At 40.5% G+C, this 23,262-nt stretch overlaps 2 protein-coding genes across 2 annotated transcripts in view; one reads left to right on the top strand and one right to left on the bottom strand.

Moving 5' to 3' along the window:
* Window positions 1-23,262, bottom strand: part of S100A9 (S100 calcium binding protein A9) — a 392,565-nt gene that overhangs the window by 162,909 nt on the left and 206,394 nt on the right. The window lies entirely within an intron of this gene.
* LOC136793531 (small proline-rich protein 2D-like) lies at window positions 12,489-12,731 on the top strand. The gene has a single exon (XM_067025093.1). It carries the CDS (start codon window positions 12,489-12,491, stop codon window positions 12,729-12,731), a length of 243 nt encoding a protein of 80 aa, XP_066881194.1.

The raw sequence follows: 23,262 nt of genomic DNA, 5'->3' as shown, positions 1-23,262 counted from the left end.
TTGTGTGTTATTTGTTGTTTTCCCTTGTTCCTTTTAATATGTTTTCATTGTATTTAGTTGTTTTTCTTTTTCTTTTTTTTTTGTGGTACTTGGGTCTGTCACCATTTTGGCATCTCCTGCCATGGACCACATGCTGCGGACACGCAGGCCCAGTGGCCATGGCTCACGGGCCTAACCGCTCCGTGGCATGTGGCATCTTCCCGGACCGGGGAACAAACCTGTGTTCCCTGCATCGGCAGGCGAACTCTCAACCACTGTGTCACCGGGGAAGCCCCTGTATTTAACTTTTTGTCTGTTTGTTTTTGCGGTACTTGGGCCTCTCACTGTTGTGACCTTTCCTGTTGTTGAGCACAGGCTCCGGACACGCAGGCTCAGCGGCCATGGCTCATGGGTCGAGCCGCTCCGTGGCATGTGAGATCTTCCCGGACTGGGCCACGAACCCGTGTCCCCTGCATCGGCAGACGGACTCTCAACCACTGCGCCACCAGGGAAGCCCCTGTGTTTAATTTTTGATAGTGTGATTAATATGTGTCTTGGGGTGTTTCTCCTTGGATTTATCGTCTATGGGCATCTCTGTGCTTCCTGGAATTGGTTAAATATTTCCTTTCCCATATTAGGGACGTTTTCAACTATAATTTCTTCAAACATTTTCTCAGTGCCTTTATTTTTCTCTTCTTCTTCTGGGATCCCTATAATTCAAATGTTGGTGTGTTTAATGGTTTCCCAGAGGTCTCTGAGACTGTCCTCAGTTCTTTTCTTCTTTTTTCTTTATTCTGCTCTGCAGTAGTTATTTCCACTATTTTATCTTCCTGGTCACTTATCCGTTCTTCTGCCTCAGTTATTCTGTTATTGATCCCTTGTAGAGTATTTTTAAAATCAGTCATTATGTTGTGCATCATTGCTTGTTTCCTCGTTAGTTCTCCTAGGTCCTTATTAAATGTTTCTTGCATTTTCTCTATTTTATTTCCAAGAGTTTGGATCATCTTTCCTATCATTATTGTGATTTTTTTTTTGAGGTAGAATGCCTATTTCCTCTTCATTTGTTAGGTCTGGTGGGTTTTTCACCTTGCTCCTTCCTCTGCTGTGTGTTTCTCTGTCTTCTAATTTTTCTTATCTTACTGTGTTTGTGGTCTTCTTTTTGCAGCCTGCAGGTTCGAAATTCCTGTTGTTTTTGGTGTCTGTCACCAGTGGCTAAGATTGGCTCAGTGGGTTGTGTAAGCTTCCTGGTGGAGGGGACTATTACCTGTGTTCTGGTGGATGAGGCTGGATCTTGTCTTTCTGGTGGGCAGGTCCCACCAGAAAGATGGTGGTGTGTTTTGGGGTGTCTGTGGTGTTGTGTTTTGGGGTGTGTGCAGCCTTATTATGATTTTCGGCAGCCTCTCTGCTAATGGGTGGGGTTGTGTTCCTTTCTTTGTAGTTGTTTGGCATAGGGTGTCCAGCACTGAAGCTTGCTGGTCGTTGAGTGAAGCTGGGTCTGGGCCTTGAGATGGAGATCTCTGGAACATTTTCGCCATTTGACATTACGTGGAGCTTGGAGGTCTCTTGTGGACCAGTATCCTGAATTTTGCTCTCCCACCTCAGAGGCACAGCCCTGATGCCTGGCTGGAGAACCAAGAGCCTGTCCTCCACACGGCTCAGAATAAATGGGCAAAAAGAAAAGAAAAAAAGAAAGAAAGAAAGAAAGAAGGAACGAAGAATATAAATGATAATAAAACATAAAAGTTATTAAAATAAAAATAAGTAATAAGAATAAAATTTTTATATGTAATAACAAAACAAAACAAAACAAAACGGACAGACAGAACCCCAGGACAAATGGTAAAAGTAAAGCTATACCGACAAAGTCACACAAAGAAACATACACATACACACTCACAAAAAGAGAAAATGGATTTTAAGAATATCTTTGCTCCCAAAGTCCACATCTTCAATTTGGCATGATTCCTTGTTACTCACGTACTCCACAGATGCAGGGTACATCAAGTTGATTATGGAGGTTTAATCCGCTGCTCCTGAGGCTGCTGGGAGAAATTTCCCTTTCTCTTCTTTATTTGCACAGCTCCTGGGGTTCAGCTTTGGATTTGGCCCTGCCTCTGCATGTAGGTCTCCTGAGGGCCCCTGTTCTTTGTGCAGACCAGACAGGGTTAAAGGAGCAGCTGATTCGGGCTCTCTGGCTCCCTCAGGTCTGGGTGAGGGAGGGATATGTAGTGCGGGGTGAGCCTGCAGCATCAGAGGCCGGCGTGACGTTGTAGCAGCCTGTGGCATGCCGTGCGTTCTCCCGGGAAAGTTGTCCCTGGATCCTGGCACCCTGGCAGTGGTGGGCTGCACAGGCTCCCAGGGGGGTTGTGGATAGTGACCTGTGCTTGCACACAGATTTCCTGGTGGCAGCAGCAGCATTGCTAGCATTTCATGCCCGTCTCTGGGATCCGAGCTGATAGCTGTGGCTCATGCCTGTCTCTGGAACTCACTGAGGCAGTGCTCTGCCTTCTGTGGGCACACAGGGAAGGAATCTCGTGTCCTCGCGCACCCCATAAGAATGGTCTCTTCCTTGTTCGGCAGGTCCAGACCTTTTCCCGGACTCCCTCCAGGGTAGCTGTGGCGCACTATTTCCCTTCAGGCTGTGTTCATGCTGCCAAGCCCAGTCCTCTCCCTGGGGTCTGACCTCCGAATCTCGAGCCTCAGCATTCAGGCCCCACCCGTCCCGGCAGGTGAGCAGACAAGCGTCTCGGGCTGGTGAGTGCTGGTCGGCACCGATGCTCTGTGCGGGAATCTCTCTGCTTTGCCCTCCGCCTCCCTGTTGCTGCGCTCTCCTCCGTGGCGCCGAAACTTCCACCCTCCTCCACCTGCAGTCTCCGCCTGCGAAGGAGCTCCTAGTGTGTGGCAACCTTTCCTCCTTCACAGGTCCCTCCCACTGGTGCAGGTCAAGTCCCTATTCTTTTGTCCCTGTTTTTTCTTGTTTCTTTTGCCCTACCCAGGTACGGGTGGAGTGTCTTGCATTTTGGGAGGTCTGAGGTCTTCTGCCCGTGTTCAGTAGGTGTTCTGTAGCAGTTGTTCCTCATGTAGATGTATTTCTGATGTATTTGTGGGGAGGAAGGAGATCTCCACGTCTTACTCTTCCGCCATCTTGAAGCTCCACCCAGATTGATTTTTGTACAATGAGTAATGCTTGCATTCAGGAATAAATTCCACTTGAGCACGTTGTATACTCTTTTTAGTATGTTGCTGAATGTGATTTCCTAAGTTTTGATAAAAGCTTTCTTGCATTTGTATTCATCGGGTAATTTAGTCTGTAGTTTTAATTTCTGATAGTGTCTTTGTCTGGCTTTTATATCAAAGTAATGCTGGCCTCATAAAATGAGCTAGGAAGTGTTCCCCGTTTTCAATTTTTTGAAGAATTTGAGAAGGATTGGTGTATATTCTCTAGGTATTTGCTTTGTGGTTACAGTGGTGATTACATCCTAAAATTATAACAACCTAGTTTGGATTGATGCCAGCTTAACTCCAATTGCATTAAAAAATTTATTCCTATAAAACTCCATCCTCTTTTTATGCTAATGATGTCACAAATTACATCTTTATACTTTTTGTGGTCACAAGTATACTTTTACAATTATTTTTAATAAACTTGTCTTTTAAATATAGTAGAAAATAGAAAGTGAAGTTACAAACGAAAATTACCATAATACTGGCTTTTGTATTTTCCCATGTACTTACTTTCAATGGAAATGTTTATGTGTTCAAATGATTCCAAGTGTTTTTCTTTTTTAGGATCCTTTCATTATTAACATAAAGGGCTCCCTTTAACATTTCTTGTTGGGCAAATCAGGGGGTAATGAACTCCCTCAGGTCATGTTTATCTGGAATATCATAAATTCTCCCTTGTCTTTATAGGACACTTATCCCAGATATAGAATTCTAGGTTGACAGGGTTTTTCTTTCAGCACTTTAAATATATCATATCCCACTGCCTCTTGGCCTCCAAAGTTCTGAGGAGAAATTGGCTGACAGTTTTATTGAGGACCCCTTGTACATTAGAGTCTCCTCATTTCTTCTTGCTTTCAAGATTCTCGATTTTAATGTTTGATTATGATGCGGGTTTCTTTGGATTTAACTTTAATGAATTTGTTGAGTTTCGTGGATGTGTAGTTTTCCTTTTTCCGGAAGTCAGATAAGAAGGATCATACCGTATGTAGCCTTTCAGACTGACTTCTTTTACTCAGCACTTTGCATGTAATATTCAACTAAGTCTTTGTGTGGCTTGATAGTTCATTTATTTTATCACTGAATAGTATTCTATTGTGTTTGTCTACCACATTTTATTTATCCAATAATCTATTGAAAGACACCTTGGTGGCTGCCAGTTCTTGGAAATTATGAATACAGATGTTATAAACAGTATCTTGCAGATTTTTGTGTGGGCACATTTTGAAAGCAGTTGGATAAATTTCTAGGAGTGCTATTACTAGATCATATGGTAAAATTATATTTAGCTCTGTAAGATCTTGAGTCAGTTTTGATTTTAGAGTTTTATAAGAAGTTTTATATTTCACTTATCTTTTCTGTAAGTTATCCTCTTATTGTTCTGTCAGCTCTGTCAGCCCTCTCTGTCCAGGAAGCAGTCACCTGCTCCTCCCATGCTAAAGTCCAAACGGTTTTTCTCCCCAGAATTTTCCACATTTTAGCATAAGCTTCTTTATTTTTCTTTATGACTTTTGTGGAGCTACCTACACAGCCCATGTACCTTCACTGTCTTGGAAAGACGGTTATGAGAAGTGTCTGATTCATCCCATTTTTAACCTCATGTTCCTCTTACTCTCACTAGCACACACCACATGGGATCAGTTCATATTTTTATCAGCAATTGAAATCACTACCTTAAATATTCTGATCCCACATTTACGGAATACAAAGCTAGGTTTATAAAGTCTATTTGCAACTGAAAACTTAGCGCTGATGGCTATTCATTTTCTTATAAAGACATAGCCTGACATTGGGGTAAACTGCCACAAGGAGGAATGTGATATTTAAACTAGAGATTTTCCTAGTGTCTTAAACAGCTTACCATAGTGTTAGTAAAAGGAACCAGAGATTACATCATGTTTTTAATACAGAATAATAAATATGTATAAATGTTATTTTTTCAACCAAGTGTATTAACATGTTAGCTTTGGATTGCGATTTCTTTGGTATTTAGCAACATTCAGAGGAAGGCTTAAGTGAGTGCAAATACCTAGGAACAATTACATTGTCCTGTTTCTATACTATGTTCTAAATTTCTGCTTAGATTAACTCCCATTTCACCACATAAGAATAAGTGCCTATGATAGTCCATTTTATTATTTCTTCATACCTAATTCAAGTTGGGTGTTCTTATTAGCTTTCCCCTAAAAACTTTTGGAAGTGACTTAAAATAGAAATGATATAAAAATTCTTTATAAAAATGAAGCCTGTTGTTAGGGACTGTTCTAATTTCATTCTTTTACATGTAGCTGTCAAATTTCTCAGCACCACTTATTGAAGAGGCTGTCTTTGCTCCATTGTGTATTCTGGCCTCCTTTGTCATAGATTAGGTGACCATAGGTTCCTGGGTTTGTCTCTGGGCTGTCTGTCCTGTTCCATTGATCTATGTTTCAGTTTTTGTGCCAATACCATACTGTCTTCATTACTCTAGCTTTGTAGTATAGTCTGAAGTCAGGAAGACGGATTCCTTCAGCTCGACTTTGGCTTCCCACAACACTCCTTAAAGCCATACACAAAAATAAACTCAAAGTGGATTAAAGACCTAAATGTGAGGCCAGACACTATAAAACACTTAGAGGAAAACATAGACAGAACACTCTTTGACATAAATTGCAGCATGATCTTTTTGGACCCACCTCCTAGAATAATGAGAATAAAACCAAAAATAAACAAATGGGACCGAATGAAACACAAAAGATTTTGTGCAGCAAAGGAAACCATAAACAAGATGAAAAGACAACCCTCAGGATGGGAGAAAATATGTGTAAACAAAGCAGCAGAAAAAGGATTAATCTCCAAAATTTACAAATAGCTCATACAGCTCAATATTTTAAAAAAACCAAACAACCCAATCAGAAAATGGGTGGAAGATCTAAATAGACATTTCTCTATAGAAGATATACAGGTTGCCAAAAAGCATATGAAAATATGGTCAACATTGTTAACTATTAGAGAAATGTAAATCAAAACTACAGTGAGGTATCACCTGACATTGGTCAGAATGGCCTTGATAATAATGTCAACAAATAATAAATGCTGGAGAGGCTTTGGGGAAAAGGGTACCCTCGTGCATTGTTGGTGGGAATGTACATTGATACAGCCACTATGGAGAAGAGTATGGAGATTCCTTAAAAAACTAAAAATAGAACTACCATATCACCCATAAAGACAACTACTGGGCATATGCCCTGAGAAACCCATAATTCAAAAACAGTACTGATTACAATAGCAAATACACGGAAGCAGCCTAAATGTCCACCAACAGAAGAATGCTAAAGAAGTTGTGGTACCTATATAAAATGGAATGTTACTCAGCCATAAAAAGAATGAAATTGGGTCATTTGTAGAGACATGGATGTACCTAGAGTCTGTCATACAGAGTGAAGTAAGTCAGAAAGAGAAAAACAAATACTGGATATTAACGCATATATGTCGAATTTGAAAAAAATTGGCGTAGACAGTCTTATTTCCAAAGCAGAAATAGAGACACGGATGTAGAGAACAAATGTGTGGATACCAATGGGGAAACGGGGGTGGTGGGATGAATTGGGAGATTAGGATTAACATAAATGCATAGCGATACTATGTATAAAATAGATAACTAATGAGGACCTACTGTATAGCACAGGGAACTCTACTCAGTGCTCTGTGGTGACCTAAATGAAAAGGAAATCCAAAAGAGAGAGGATATATGTATATGTAGAGATGATTCACTTTGCTGTACAGTATAAAGTAACACAATACTGTCAAGCAACTATAATCCAACAAAAATAAAAAAAATTCAAAAGAAACAAAAAAGAAAGGGAGGATAAAGGATATATAGAAAAATAAAATAAAACATTTTATGGAGTGGTGTTGAAAATCTTCTAAACAAATGAAGCAAATGACTTCCTCAACCATCAAACACAACTTGAACTTGTTGTTTTGTCTTTGTTTGATTAACAATTTATTATTTAACTAACTGTATACTTTCTGCCAAATGTGCTAAGTGCTTTCTATAGTTTCTTCTTAAAATTTATTTCTCATAACAGTTTAAAGGCAGGTACTATCTTTACTGTTATGTTATTATCATCACTACCTCTTTTACCGCCATCCACGTTTACCTAATTTATCATGGTCTGACCAATGTTAGGATTTCTATCTGTCTGACTTTGAAGTCTGGACAAACTCATTCCTCATTAGTTTTCTGAGCTAGGTATGATCCCCCATTTTTGATCGAACTGTTGCATAGATACATATGAATGTCAGGAGCCTGTGGCTTTTGTGTGTCAGTGCTGGGATGAGGGTGGATTATCATTGCGATTTTTCTTCAAGAAGGATTATATCGAGATGTGATCAAATATCGAGAGAATAACAGTAAAACATCTACCACCTCCAGTCCCAACTTTGATGACTTGCCGGAAATGTTGTTGTAAAACATCTGGTCTGCAAAGGAGGAAGAATGTTTTCCCTCTAATTGAGAAATAGATAGACTTGTCCCTTGTTCCCTTGTTCCCTTTTCAAAGAAACATTTTAAGATTCTTTACTCATTCGCAGATATTCTTTGGAGAATCTTTTGAAAAGAAAAACACAACAGTAAAAACTATCTGAAATTACACCAGTAAATCACTCTTAGCAAATTATATGTATTTCCTGTCTCTTCTCGAATATATGTTACTGAAAATCTCATCATGTTTTGCATACGATGTAAAATTATAATTTGAATATTTTTGATAATATTAAAACAACTTGTAAAAATGCTCTTTGATGATCTTAAGAATTCCACCATATGAATGTACTGTAATTTGTCCAATTCAGCAAGATTATGGAAAGTAGGTGGAGAGTGAATCTGACACTCAGAAATAAAAGCAAAAGGCAGCAATTCAAGGGTACTTGCAGTGACCCTTTTCTCTACAAATATCAGGAATATCGTACCGTAATTCTCATTTACTTATTTTTATTTCTTCCCTATTTTGTTGTAGAATCTTAATTTTCACGATTATTCTGTTCAATGGTGTATAACATACAGTAGTAATATGTGAGATAAAATGTTGAAGGAAAAATTGGACAAAATTTAAAAAAATGTTCTTTCCTGTCATTTTTCTTATAGTAATAATTCATAGTAAAACCCTCAGAAAGCTACAGAATGGAGACAGTAGTCTTCATTGCAGCATTCCATGTAGTTGATCTTGAGGAGCTCTTGAGTGTTCAAGTTCAGCACTGCAACCAATAAAGTGACTGCTGCCTGACATGTTGGGGGCGCCAGGCTTGCTGTGACTTTGGTGCTTTGACTATAATGAGTTGTGCCCTTTTTGAGAGATGTGTCCTCAGAGGGAATGACCCCAGGTATGAGCAAAGCTGGAGTACCTGACACTGCAATCCCATTTGAGCAGTTAATTCCCAAATTTTTTGATGACAGAAATCAGACGTTTCTGTAAGGATTTATGTCTTAGATGTGATGTAAAACTATGGGGAGTAGTAACTGATCTGTTGAGTAAAGTTCCTTCTGTTTGTTCTCTGAAATACTCTATATGATCCATCTGGTGACGACATTGCTTGTAGACACCTTTCCTGAAGGTACTCTTGTCATGGCTCTGTCTCTGGATGGTCATGGCCAATGGTAATCTGGGTTGAAAGCTTTTCCTTACTGACAGGAACAAAACAGTTGTGGGAACCCAACCTGTTTAACTGATGGGATGTGATGTTGGGTTGACTCAGTGATCCTTCACTTCCCGGTGCATAGCTGGTGGCTGTTTCATAGGTTTCAAGGGCTTCCTCTTTCTATTCCTCTCCTCCTCATTCTCCTCTTCTTCCTCCTTTCCCATTAGAAAACCGCAGTCCTGAAAAGCTTCCTGATTAGTTGGCCAAGACAAGGAAGAGCATTTAGCAACATCACTTTAAACTTTTAATTTGCAACTAGTCAGCTCTACTGACCGCAGGAATTTTTAAAAATATGAAAGAATTCATCGCCAAATGCATTGACATGAAAATGTACAAAATTGGACAGTTAGGAGTGCACGTCGGGGAGCAAAGGGTAATATGGCCGGTTGAGGGGACTGGAGGGCTGAAGGAGAAGACAGAAAATGAGCATGAAAAACATTTTTAAAGGTACTGTCTTTTACAGACCTGAAACATATCTGGAAAGAGGAGAAGAAAGCAAAGAGGTCAGCCCCAAGTTTGTAATTCACCTAGATTTCAGACCTTTAGGGATCTGCTCGTCTCTCCCCTCCCCAAACCTACTCTCAGTCACTTATATGTGACGGTTTGAGTGTTAAATCATACCTTACACTTATTTTTGGTTTCACACAATTTAAATCTGATATTTATTGGTGGAATAAAAAATATTTATTTTCCTGATAAAGGAATTTTAAGCACATGACAGCAGTCTAGCGGAGTGTTGGGGTCAGGTGAGATGGGACATCCTGATTCTATTAAAAATGTGTTACCACATTCTACAGTAACGTAAAGCCAGTGTTGAAAATTTTCCTAAATGAGACAGGGCCGCTCACCAGCCATGACCCATAAAGAAAAGTTGCAGTGCCCAAGGGGACAGAGGATAGTTCAGGTCCAGGACTGAAAAGGCAGAAATGAAATATTTTGCCAGGGTTGGAGAACATACTAGGGCATTGTTTCCTGAACTTCAGTTATTCCCTAAAGGCTCATTATATTTGTTATAATTACCTATCACAAGTATCATGTATTATTAATATGTTTTAGTTTAAATTCACTTTAAACTAACGTTTTGAATTTTTAATTTAATTGGCCATAGAGAATCGAGTGCATGAAGTGGCAGAAGAAATGTTCAATTTACATATATATATGTATATATACATATATATATATATATATATATATATATATGAATAGAGAGAGACACACACAGGCACACAGCAGGAGAGAGAGAGCGAAGAGACATAGAAAGAGACAAATAGAGAGAGCGAGATTAGGAAGGCTGGAAAGCCCAAAATATGCAGGGCCAACCCTAGCTGGAAGGCCATCAGGCAGAGGAATTGTCTCTTACCTGGATGGGGGAGGGGTCAGACTTTTGTTCTATTCGACTGACTATATGAGGCCTACCCACCTACAGAGGGCAAACTCCTTTACTCAGGGCACTGATTTAAATATTACTCTCATTCAAAAGCATCCGTAGACAAAAAGCCCGAATAAAGATTGACCAAATATTTCAGCAACCTGTTCCAGTCAAGTTGACCCATAAAAAATTTCAAAAATTCCTTCAAGCACATGGACAAATTGTATGAAGGAAGTAGAGCATGAAATAGGATAATTTCACTTATCTTCCGCTGTGATCAATATGGAAGAATCTAAAGGTAGCTTAATATTATAATAAAATTATTACGAATCAATAAGAAGCTGTGTATGAATGGCAATTAACATCAACGACCGACTTATTAATCAAGGGATTTCAGCTATCTCTTGAATGTACCCCTAGATTTGATGTGAATCAACATATTTAAATAATTTATAAATAAAAAATAGATATAAAATTAGTTATTTGAACGGCATTACATATTAGATAGGGTTTTCCAATGATTTCAAAGGGACAGGAAGCCAGAAAATTTATACACTCCTCTGAGCTTTCTTCAAAAGTTGAATTATCCAAATTGGTCCTTTGGGAGGAATTAAGTAGGAGCCGGTGGTATGTCACGTTTGGGAGGTATGAGGGAGAGGCTTGGTTTCTACTGTAAGTCTAGGTTCTGATCTGCCAGCTGATTGGAGTTATGGTAGGTGATGCTACCCTCCTAGGGAATTTCTTGTGGCCGGAAGTGAAACAGATTTATAAAGTTCATAGGAATGTGTTGGATGTTCTTCATCTGAAGGAGCAAAGCAGTGAAAGGAGGACCCTAGAGGTCAGCACTTTACTAGACGCATCTTAGTATTGTGACCGGAAGTCATCTGAGATCATCTGCAAACTTCCCTCAGTCCGTCTTAGAAGAGGAGAAGAGATTTCACTTAGCAAGCCGTGGATCCAGGCGAAATGTACTGTAAGAAGGACTTGTGGTAAAGAGAAAGGTGTCAGCAGGTAGCCAGGCCATTTTCCAACCAGTATGTACGAGAAAATGGCCACCAGTTTAAGTGCAAGTAAGCAGGCAGTTTTCGAAGTCAAAGAAGGTGAAAGATAGAAAAGGGTCATCTTCCCCAATCAAGAAAGGGAACCCATGCCTACAAGTTAGAGAACCCCCGAAATTCTCCCACTGCCATAAACCGCTGAAACGGAGAGCTAAGGCAGGGACTCTGTGAGTCATGAGAACAGAATCCAGTGAGGAGATGCTGGCGCAGGACATTTCCTGTTTTCAGAGTCCCTGCCAAGCCAGTTATGGATGGATTTGCATTTGGCTTGGGAAATGAGTGCACCAAGCCAGTTTTGGTAGCTCTGCTTCCCCCTGGGTGGGGCAGCAAGCCCCAATAAAAAGGTCCTCTGCTGCACGACAGCTATCCTTCTGCTACTCGAGTTCCGATTGAACTTGGAGAACCTGGTGAGTCTGATTCTTCAGTTCAGATTTGTTCTCGGGCCCCCGAATGTTGATTTTATGCTGGAGACAGCAACTTTGATGGGTCCAAAGTTGTGATCATGGGTATAATGCTACTTAGTGGACGGGGACTTGGAATATGGGCACAATATTTTATTGAACTGACTAGATTTCTGAATACCTAGCTTGAAGTCCTCTATTGCAAAAGAAATTAACAGGAAATTTTAACATGAAGGGATAAAGAGCAAAGCATTTACCTTTTTCTATACCTCTTTTTTTGACCTCTGCTGTGATTTCAGAGGCATTTATCTTAGAAGGAGTGAGGCTCTTACATTCATCCTGATTGCCCTTTACTCTGTACATAAGTCATCCTGTCGGGTCCTCATGACAGAAAGTGGTGATAGGAATTGCGTGTGAGCTTGCCCAGGATTTTAGAACTTGTGATAACGTTTTTTGAAGATGTTGTTTTCATTAAATAAAAGAAAGAAAGAAAAAATGAAACGGAAAGAGAAAACATTGCTTTTTTCTCTAAAACAAAGATATTTTCTTTGGAAAAGTTGTATGAGAAAAGAGAAGGTTTTCCTGGGCTGATGCATAGATTTGCTAAAGAACAAGAGAGATGTCAGAAATTCATTAAAAGGTATTAAAGAGATTAAAACACATGCTTAGAGATTGAAGAGATGCTGTCTGTGTTACACAAGTTTTTGCTCTTGTCTGTGTAGGATTCCTTCTTGTGAACACGGTCATATATTTCCTTTCAGATATTGAGATTCCAGAAAGATGTCTTCTCAAGAGCAGCAGTGCAAGCAGCAGTGCAAGCCACCTCCAGTGTGCCCACATAAGTGCCCTGATCCTTGCTCACCTACCAAGGTGAAAGACCCTTGCCCACAGAAAAAGGACACCGACCCTTGCTCACCGAAAAAGGACACCGACCCCTGCCAGCCTAAGGAGTGCCAGAAGAAATGTCCTCCTGTGACACCTGTTCAGCAATGCGAGCAGAAGTGCCCACCCAAGAACAAGTAACAGCTTCAGCTTTTATCTGCATCCGGAAGGGATAAGGACAATCGGCTCACCTAGTCCCACAGCTCCACCTTCATCTTCTCTTCAAAGCCTATCATGGATACAGAAGAAGCTTTCCACCCTTCAGCCTGCAGTGTGCGTGTGGTGATTCCTGACGGTCAGAGGTTTCCTATCTGAGTCTGCTACGCCGCTTCCCTCTGGAGGTACCCGAGAAAGCATCGCAGAGCCTCAGGAGGAAAAGCAGCAGCTCTTCTCCCGAGGGCCCTCTGAGGATTCTCTCGCTTTCTTCTGTGTCTGTCTGTCACCTGGGCAGTGTTTTCTACCAGATGAGCAATTGTTCCTTATCCTCCACACCCTGAATAAAATACAATTCTTTTGTGTGATGGTAAAAATGCTTTCTTTCTTTTAAAACCCGCTTTTGGCAATATCATATCATAATTTTGGTTGATCTCTATCCTTCTTCGATCCGAATTTTCAGGCTCTCACAATCAGTGTTATATGAATTTAGAGTTATATCGATGATTGTTTGTATATAATTTCAAGTCCAGGTTATTTTCTTAACTATTGCTTGACTGATTTGAGGAACACACTTTTTGACTCCTCAGAAGTTCAATCCCTCTACTAAAATGTGGGGAAAACCACATTTACAGTGCCTACTTGCTTAGGCATAAAATTTACATGAATGTGTGTGATTCAGCTGCCACAATGCCGGGCACATAATTGGCACTTTGTGAGGTGGCCAATCATCACTGTCACTGTCATCATCACCGTCTCCACCATCACAACCACCACCATGTTTACTCGAGCAGGAAAGAGGCTCAGACATACCTAGTACAGCACAGAAGGAGATTCTTAAACTATATTACACTTTCATATTCTGTGTTCCTTTTCTTTTCCAACTTAACCGTATTTATAATGTGATACAACACTTTAAATGCTTAGGGAAATTATTGGGATATTCTGCATAAAATTGTAGTAGTTCTGAAAACATGGGTAGTACAAATAAAGGGAAGTTTAAAGGGTCCTTACCAGGCAAAGAGCTGCCTGCTCTCCATGTGCACAACGTGCTCTTCTTACTGCAAAACTCAACAACCTCAGGCACTTATTGTATTTTTTCACCTCTGAAGTAACTTTCTTGATTGATTTGACCCCACTTTTGAGGTCCACTGGGGTTTCCAATGTTTATCGAGATTTACAAAATGACTGTTGCTATGCAGCTTGTTTTCTAAGTGCCAAGCTTACTGGTCCAGTAAGCCATAAAAAGGTTCTGTTCTTTAAACCTATCTCTTTGTGTGGTCCTGGAAGTTAAGGATTCTAAGATGCCAGAACTGCAGAAGAAAAAGATGCCCAGATTACTGCCCAAAGCTCAACAGACTCTCACATGAGTGAGAAATCAACACTGATATTTGGGAGTTGTCTCTACTTTAGTTAGTGTTATTTGACCTGACACAGAAATTAGTTCTGTGAGGTGGGATGCTCCTGTGAGAAATTTTAATATTAGCACATTGGCTTAAGAGTCAGGAGGTGGTTGGCAAGGAATCTGATATTGGGAGCCATAAATGTGGTGATATATTTTATTCAATGACAAAATGTTTTCAGTAGTGGTTGTCCATGGTATCCTGAGAGGCAGACGGAATGTTGGGCACTTGTTGACTTGACCAGGGTACTTCAATAGACATATGTCCAGGAAAAACTTTCTGGTTGACAGGTCAGAAATAAAAAAAAAATCAAAAGAAGAAAATGCAGCCCAGATATTCAAAACCTTGTTGACTTAGGAAACTCAACACTTGTAAGCCCTAAAGAGTCAGAGATGAGATTAGAAGTGCTTTTGAACTTGAAGTCCAATTTCAGTTGACTGTAACAATAGAGAAAAGAGACAGATGTTGTAGTCTTTCCACCTGTGTGCCGGGGAGCCTCATGGTAGGTGTATTATGTTCAGGGATCAAGGCAACAGTTTAATGAGGCCAGAAAGTTACTTCCAGTAAAGGAGCTGAGTGTGGTCCCTAGGACATAGAAATGATTGGAGGAATGAATTCTGTCAGGTGCCTACTAAGTTTTTGAGGGAATTGACAACTAAATAAACTATGTGCCAAAATGAAAAAGACTGATTTTTCAAGAATTGTAACGACTGTTCAGCCTTCCTTTCCCCACTCTCCACCCTACCTACTTCAGATGTGGTCAGTACAGGTGATTAAAAGTGAATGTCCACTATGAGGTGTATACAGGGCCCCAGAGAATAATGGATAAGGGAAGCTCTCTCAGAGAATAGTATCAGAGCCTAAGAGAGGCAAGGAGGAGCAGGAACACAGAGCTTCCCAAACGTTGTTACTCTTCTGTATGATGGTTACTCTTTCATCTTTTCCCTTCAGTTTTATTGAGGTAGAAGTGATTAAATTGTGCACATCTACGGTGTATAATGTGACGATTTGACATATGTGTACTTTGTGCAGTGATTTCCTCCATCGGTTACATAATAATTAGTTACTTCAACAGTAGCCGTTTAAATGTGTGTATGTCCGAGTGTTTGCGCGCGCACGGTGCGCGCGCGTGTGTATGTGTGTGTGTGTGTTTGGTGAGAATGCTTAAGGTCTACTTTCCCAGCAAGTTTCAAGTACACAACAGTGTTATTATCTAGACTCACCCTGCTGTACCTCAGACTCCCAGAGCTTATTCATCATATGACTGCAGAGTTGTCGCCTTTGACCAGCATCTCCATTTTTCCCCCATCCCCCAGTCCCTGCTGACCAGCATTCTACTCTCTTTTTCTGTGACATCTCTGAGTTTGGCAACATAATCCTAAATAAACATTGGCTCAAAGAAGAAATAACAAATAAATATAAAACACTTTGTGATGAATGAAAACGAAAAGAAAACATAGAAGCATTTTAAAGATAAATGTAATGCAGCACATAGAGAGCAACGTACGTCTGGAGGCATCTGTTTTACAGAAGTTAAAAGATCTCAAATCAGGAACCTGAAAGACATGTACGCATGTGTGTGGGTTTATGAAAACTGAAAACTCTTAACACTAAAAACAGCAAAATATACGCAGTGATTATTTTTGGCCGTTTAATAAACTTGCCTATTTTTGAACAGCTTTATGTTTTCCCCATTATATTATATGAGGTAAATTGTATAAATTATACAATTTATCATACTATTTATTTATTTATTTATTTATTTATTAACATGTTTATTTGTGTATAATTGTTTTACAATAGCGTGTTAGTTTCTCCTTTACGACAAAGTGAATCAGCTATACATATATATATGTTCCCATATCTCTTCCCTCTTACATCACCCTCCCTCCCACCCTCCCTATCCCACCCCTCTAGGTGGTCACAAAGCACAGACGTGATCTCCCTGTGTTATGCGGCAGCTTCCCACTAGCCATCTAATTTACATTTGGTAGTGTGTATATGTCCCTGCCACTCTCTCACTTCGTCACAGCTTACCCTTCCCCCTTCCCATATCCTCAAGTCCATGCTCTAGTAGGTCTGTGTTTTATTCCCGTCCTACCACTAATCTCTTCATGACATTTCTTTGCTTAGATTCCATATATATGTGTTAGCATACGGTCTTTGTTTTTCTCCTTCTGACTTATTTCACTCTGTATGACAGACTCCAGGTCTATCCACCTCATTACAAATAACTCAGTTTCATTTCTTTTTATGGCTGAGTAATATTCCATTGTACATATGTGCCACATCTTCTTTATCCATTCATCTGTTGATGGACACTTAGGTTGCTTCCATGTCCTGGCTATCGTAAATAGAGCTGCAATAAACATTTTGGTACATGACTCTTTTTTTTTTTTTTTTTTGCGGTATGCAGGCCTCTCACTGTTGTGGCCTCTCCCGTTGCGGAGCACAGGCTCCGGACGCGCAGGCCCAGCGGCCATGGCTCACGGGCTTAGTTGCTCCGCGGCATGTGGGATCTTCCCGGACCAGGGCACGAACCCGTGTCTCCTGCATCGGCAGGCGGACTCTCAACCACTGCGCCACCAGGGAAGCCCCATGACTCTTTTTGAATTATGGTTTTCTCAGGGTATATGCCTAGTAGTGGGATTGTGGGGTCGTATGGTAGTTCTATTTGTAGTATTTTAAGGAACCTCCATACTGTTCTCCATAGTGGCTGTATCAACTTACATTCCCACCAGCAGTGCCACAGGGTTCCCTTTTCTCCACACCCTCTCCAGCATTTATTGTTTCTAGAGTTTTTGATGATGGCCAATCTGACCGGTGTGAGATGGTATCTCATTGTAGTTTTGACTTGCATTTCTCTAATGATTAATGATGTTGAGCATTCTTTCATGTGTTTCTTGGCAATCTGTATATCTTCTTTGGAGAAATGTCTATTTAGTTCTTCTGCCCATCTTTGGATTGGGTTGTTTGTTTTTTTGTTATTGAGCTACATGAGTTGCTTATAAATTTTGGATATTAATCCTTTGTCAGTTGTTTCATTTGCAACTATTTTCTCCCATTCTGAGGGTTGTCTTTGGGTCTTGTTTATGGTTTCCTTTGCTGTGCAAAAGCTTTTAAGTTTCATTAGGTCCCATTTGCTTATTTTTGTTTTTATTTCCATTTCTCCAGGAGATGGGTCAAAAAGGATCTTGCTGGGATTTATGTCATAGAGTGTTCTGCCTATGTTTGATAGTGTCTGCCCTTACATTTAGGTCTTTAACCCATTTTGAGTTTATTTCTGTGTGTGGTGTTAGGGAGTGTTCTAATTTCATACTTTTACAGGTAGCTGTCCAGTATTCCCAGCACCACTTATTGAAGAGGCTGTCTTTTCTCCACTGTATATCCTTCCCTCCTTTATCAAAGATAAGGTGACCATATGTGCGTGGGTTTATCTCTGGCCTTTCTTTCCTGTTCCATGGATCTATATTTCTGTTTATGTGCCAGTACCATACTGTCTTGATTACTCTAGCCTTGTAGTATAGTCTGAAGTCAGGGAGCCTGATTCCTCCAGCTCCATTTTTTATTCTCAAGATTGCTTTGGCTATTTGGGGTCTTTTGTGTTTCCATACAAATTGTGAAATTTTTTGTTCTAGTTCTGTAAAAGATGCCAGTGGTAATTTGATAGGGATTGCATTGAATCTGTCGATTGCTTTGGGTAGTAGAGTCATTTTCACAATGTTGATTCTTCCAATCCAAGAACATGGTATATTTCTCCACCTATTTGTATCATCTTTAATTTCTTTCATCAGTGTCTTATAGTTTCCTGCATACAAGTCTTTTGTCTCCTTAGGTAGGTTTATTCTGAGATATTTTATTCTTTGTGTTGCAATGGTAAATGGGAGTGTTTTCTTAATTTCACTATCAGATTTTTCATCATTAGTGTATAAGAATGCCAGAGATTTCTGTGCATTACTTTTGTATCCTGCTATTTTACCCAATTCATTGATTAGTTCTAGTAGTTTTCTGGCAGCATCCTTAGGACTCTCTATGTATAGTATCATGTCATCTGCAAACAGTGACAGCTTTACTTCTTCTTTTCCTATTTGGATTCCTTTTATTTCTTTTTTTCCTCTGATTGCTGTGGCTAGAACTTCCAAAACTAGGTTGAATAAGAGTGGTGAGAGTGGGCAACCTTGTCTTGTTCCTGATCTTAGTGGAAATGGTTTCAGTTTTTCACCACTGAGAACGATGCTGGCTGTGAGTTTGTCATATATGGCTTTTATTATGTTGAGGAAAGTTCCCTCGATGCCTACTTTCTGCAGGGTTTTTATCATAAATGGGTGTTGAATTTTGTCAAAAGCTTTCTCTGCATCTATTGAGATGATCATATGGTTTCTCTCCTTCAGTTTGTTGATATGGTGTATCACGTTGATTGATTTGCGTATATTGAAGAATCCTTGCATTCCTGGAATAAACCCCACTTGATCATGGTGTATGATCCTTTTAATGTGCTGTTGGATTCTGTTTGCTAGTAGTTTGTTGAGGATTTTTGCATCTATGTTCATCAGTGATATTGGCCTGTAGTTTTCTTTCTTTGTGACGTCTTTGTCTGGTTTTGGTATCAGGGTGATGGTGGCCTCATAGAATGAGTTTGGGAGTGTTCCTCCCTCTGCTATCTTTTGGAAGAGTATGAGAAAGATAGGTGTTAGCTCTTCTCTAAATGTTTGCTAGAATTCGCCTGTGAAGCCATCTGGTCCTGGGCTTTTGCTTGTTGGAAGATTTTTAATCACCGTTTCAATTTCAGTGCTTGTGATTGGTCTGTTCATATTTTCTATTTCTTCTTGGGTCTGTCTCGGCAGCTTGTGCATTTCTAAGAATTTGTCCATTTCTTCCAGGTTGTCCATTTTATTGGCATACAGTTGCTTGTAGTAATCTCTAATAATCTTTTGTATTTCTGCAGTGTCAGTTGTTACATCTCCTTTTCCCTTTCTAATTCTATTGATTTGAGTCTTCTCCCTTTTTTTCTTGATGAGTCTGGCTAATGGTTTATCAATTTTGTTTATCTTCTCAAAGAACCAGCTTTTAGTTTTATTGATCTTTGCTATCGTTTCCTTCATTTCTTTTTCACTTATTTCTGATCTGATCTTTATGATTTCTTTCCTCTACTAATTTTGGGGTATTTTTGTTCTTCTTTCTCCAGTTGCTTTAGGTGCAAGGTTAGGTTGTTTATATGAGATGTTTCCTGTTTCTTAAGGTAGGATTGTATTGTGAAAATCTTCCCTCTTAGAGCTGCTTTTGCTGCATCCCATAGGTTTTGGGTCATCGTGCCTCCATTGTCATTTGTTTCTAGGTATTTTTTGATTTCCTCTTTGATTTCTTCAGTGATCACCTGGTAATTAAGTGGTGTATTGTTTCTCCTCTATGTGATTGTATTTTTTACAGATCTTTTCCTGTAATTGATATGTAGTCTCCTAGCATTGTGGTCAGAAAAGATACTTGATGCGATTTCAATTTTCTTAAATTTACCATGGCTTGATTTGTTACCCAAGATATGATCTATCCTGGAGAATGTTCCATGAACACTTGAGAAAAATGTGTATTCTGTTGTTGTTGGATGGAATGTCCTATAAATATCAATTAAGTCCATCATGTTTAATGAATCATTTAAAGCTTGTGTTTCCTTATGTATTTTCATTTTGGATGATCTGTCCATTGGTGAAAGTGGGGTGTTAAAGTCTGCTACTACGATTGTGTTACTGTCGATTTCCCCTTTTATGGCTGTTAGTATTTGCCTTATGTATTGCGGTGCACCTATGTTGGGTGCATAAATATTTACAATTGTTATATCTTCTTCTTGGATAGATCCCTTGATCATTATGTAGTGTCCTTCTTTGTCTCTTGTAATAGTCTTTATTTAAAGGTCTATTTTTTCTGATATGATCATTGGTATTCCAGCTTTCTTTTGAATTCCATTTGAATGGAATATCTTTTTCCATCCCCTCACTTTCAGTCTGTATGTGTCCCTAGGTCTGAAGTGTGTCTCTTGTAGACAGCATATATACGGGTCTTGTTTTTGTATCCACTCAGCCAGTCTGTATCTTTTGGTGGGAGCATTTAATCCATTTCCATTTAAGGTAATTATCGATATGTATGTTCCTATTCCCATTTTCGTAATTGTTTTGGGTTTGTTTTGTAGGTCTTTTCCTTCTCTTGTGTTTCTCGCCAGATGAGTTCCTTTAGCATTTGTTGTAAAGTTTGTTTGGTTGTGCTGAACTCTCTCAGCTTTTGCTTGTCTGTAAAGGTTTTAATTTCTGCATGGATTCTGAATGAGATCCTTGCTGGGTAGAGTAATGTTGGTTGTAGGTTTTTCTCCTTCATCACTTTAAATATGTTCTGCCACTCCCTTGTGGCTTGCAGAGTTTCTGCTGAAAGATCAGATGTTAACCTTATGGATATTCCCTTGTGTGTTATTTGTTGTTTTCCCTTGTTCCTTTTAATATGTTTTCTTTGTATTTAGTTGTTTTTCTTTTTCTTTTTTTTTTTGTGGTACTTGGGTTTGTCACCATTTTGGCATCTCCTGCCATGGACCACATGCTGCGGACACGCAGGCCCAGTGGCCATGGCTCACGGGCCTAACCGCTCCGTGGCATGTGGCATCTTCCCGGACCGGGGAACAAACCTGTGTTCCCTGCATCGGCAGGCGAACTCTCAACCACTGTGTCACCGGGGAAGCCCCTGTATTTAACTTTTTGTCTGTTTGTTTTTGCGGTACTTGGGCCTCTCACTGTTGTGACCTTTCCTGTTGTTGAGCACAGGCTCCGGACGCGCAGGCTCAGCGGCCATGGCTCATGGGTCGAGCCGCTCCGTGGCATGTGAGATCTTCCCGGACTGGGCCACGAACCCGTGTCCCCTGCATCGGCAGACGGACTCTCAACCACTGCGCCACCAGGGAAGCCCCTGTGTTTAATTTTTGATAGTGTGATTAATATGTGTCTTGGGGTGTTTCTCCTTGGATTTATCGTCTATGGGCATCTCTGTGCTTCCTGGAATTGGTTAAATATTTCCTTTCCCATATTAGGGACGTTTTCAACTATAATTTCTTCAAACATTTTCTCAGTGCCTTTATTTTTCTCTTCTTCTTCTGGGATCCCTATAATTCAAATGTTGGTGTGTTTAATGGTTTCCCAGAGGTCTCTGAGACTGTCCTCAGTTCTTTTCTTCTTTTTTCTTTATTCTGCTCTGCAGTAGTTATTTCCACTATTTTATCTTCCTGGTCACTTATCCGTTCTTCTGCCTCAGTTATTCTGTTATTGATCCCTTGTAGAGTATTTTTAAAATCAGTCATTATGTTGTGCATCATTGCTTGTTTCCTCGTTAGTTCTTCTAGGTCCTTATTAAATGTTTCTTGCATTTTCTCTATTTTATTTCCAAGAGTTTGGATCATCTTTCCTATCATTATTGTGATTTTTTTTTTGAGGTAGAATGCCTATTTCCTCTTCATTTGTTAGGTCTGGTGGGTTTTTCACCTTGCTCCTTACTCTGCTGTGTGTTTCTCTGTCTTCTAATTTTTCTTATCTTACTGTGTTTGTGGTCTTCTTTTTGCAGCCTGCAGGTTCGAAATTCCTGTTGTTTTTGGTGTCTGTCACCAGTGGCTAAGGTTGGCTCAGTGGGTTGTGTAAGCTTCCTGGTGGAGGGGACTATTGCCTGTGTTCTGGTGGATGAGGCTGGATCTTGTCTTTCTGGTGGGCAGGTCCCACCAGAAAGATGGTGGTGTGTTTTGGGGTGTCTGTGGTGTTGTGTTTTGGGGTGTGTGCAGCCTTATTATGATTTTCGGCAGCCTCTCTGCTAATGGGTGGGGTTGTGTTCCTTTCTTTGTAGTTGTTTGGCATAGGGTGTCCAGCACTGAAGCTTGCTGGTCATTGAGTGAAGCTGGGTCTGGGCCTTGAGATGGAGATCTCTGGAACATTTTCGCCATTTGACATTACGTGGAGCTTGGAGGTCTCTTGTGGACCAGTATCCTGAATTTTGCTCTCCCACCTCAGAGGCACAGCCCTGATGCCTGGCTGGAGAACCAAGAGCCTGTCCTCCACACGGCTCAGAATAAATGGGCAAAAAGAAAAGAAAAAAAGAAAGAAAGAAAGAAAGAAGGAACGAAGAATATAAATGATAATAAAACATAAAAGTTATTAAAATAAAAATAAGTAATAAGAATAAAATTTTTATATGTAATAACAAAACAAAACGAAACAAAACGGACAGACAGAACCCCAGGACAAATGGTAAAAGTAAAGCTATACCGACAAAGTCACACAAAGAAACATACACATACACACTCACAAAAAGAGAAAATGGATTTTAAGAATATCTTTGCTCCCAAAGTCCACATCTTCAATTTGGCATGATTCCTTGTTACTCACGTACTCCACAGATGCAGGGTACATCAAGTTGATTATGGAGGTTTAATCCGCTGCTCCTGAGGCTGCTGGGAGAAATTTCCCTTTCTCTTCTTTATTTGCACAGCTCCTGGGGTTCAGCTTTGGATTTGGCCCTGCCTCTGCATGTAGGTCTCCTGAGGGCCCCTGTTCTTTGTGCAGACCAGACAGGGTTAAAGGAGCAGCTGATTCGGGCTCTCTGGCTCCCTCAGGTCTGGGTCAGGGAGGGATATGTAGTGCGGGGTGAGCCTGCAGCATCAGAGGCCGGCGTGACGTTGTAGCAGCCTGTGGCATGCCGTGCGTTCTCCCGGGAAAGTTGTCCCTGGATCATGGCACCCTGGCAGTGGTGGGCTGCACAGGCTCCCAGGGGGGTTGTGGATAGTGACCTGTGCTTGCACACAGATTTCCTGGTGGCAGCAGCAGCATTGCTAGCATTTCATGCCCGTCTCTGGGATCCGAGCTGATAGCTGTGGCTCATGCCTGTCTCTGGAACTCACTGAGGCAGTGCTCTGCCTTCTGTGGGCACACAGGGAAGGAATCTCGTGTCCTCGCGCACCCCATAAGAATGGTCTCTTCCTTGTTCGGCAGGTCCAGACCTTTTCCCGGACTCCCTCCAGGGTAGCTGTGGCTCACTATCTCCCTTCAGGCTGTGTTCATGCTGCCAAGCCCAGTCCTCTCCCTGGGGTCTGACCTCCGAAT

This window comes from Kogia breviceps, chromosome 1 (assembly GCF_026419965.1).
Source record: "Kogia breviceps isolate mKogBre1 chromosome 1, mKogBre1 haplotype 1, whole genome shotgun sequence".
Classification (NCBI taxonomy): Eukaryota; Metazoa; Chordata; class Mammalia; order Artiodactyla; family Physeteridae; genus Kogia; species Kogia breviceps.
Note: the sequence above shows the minus strand (reverse complement) of the source record. Positions and strands in the feature narration are given on the sequence as shown.

Coding starts and splice junctions, on each gene's coding strand:
- LOC136793531 (XM_067025093.1), top strand. CDS start 12,489: ATGTCTTCTCAAGAGCAGCAGTGCAAGCAGCAGTGCAAGCCACCTCCA.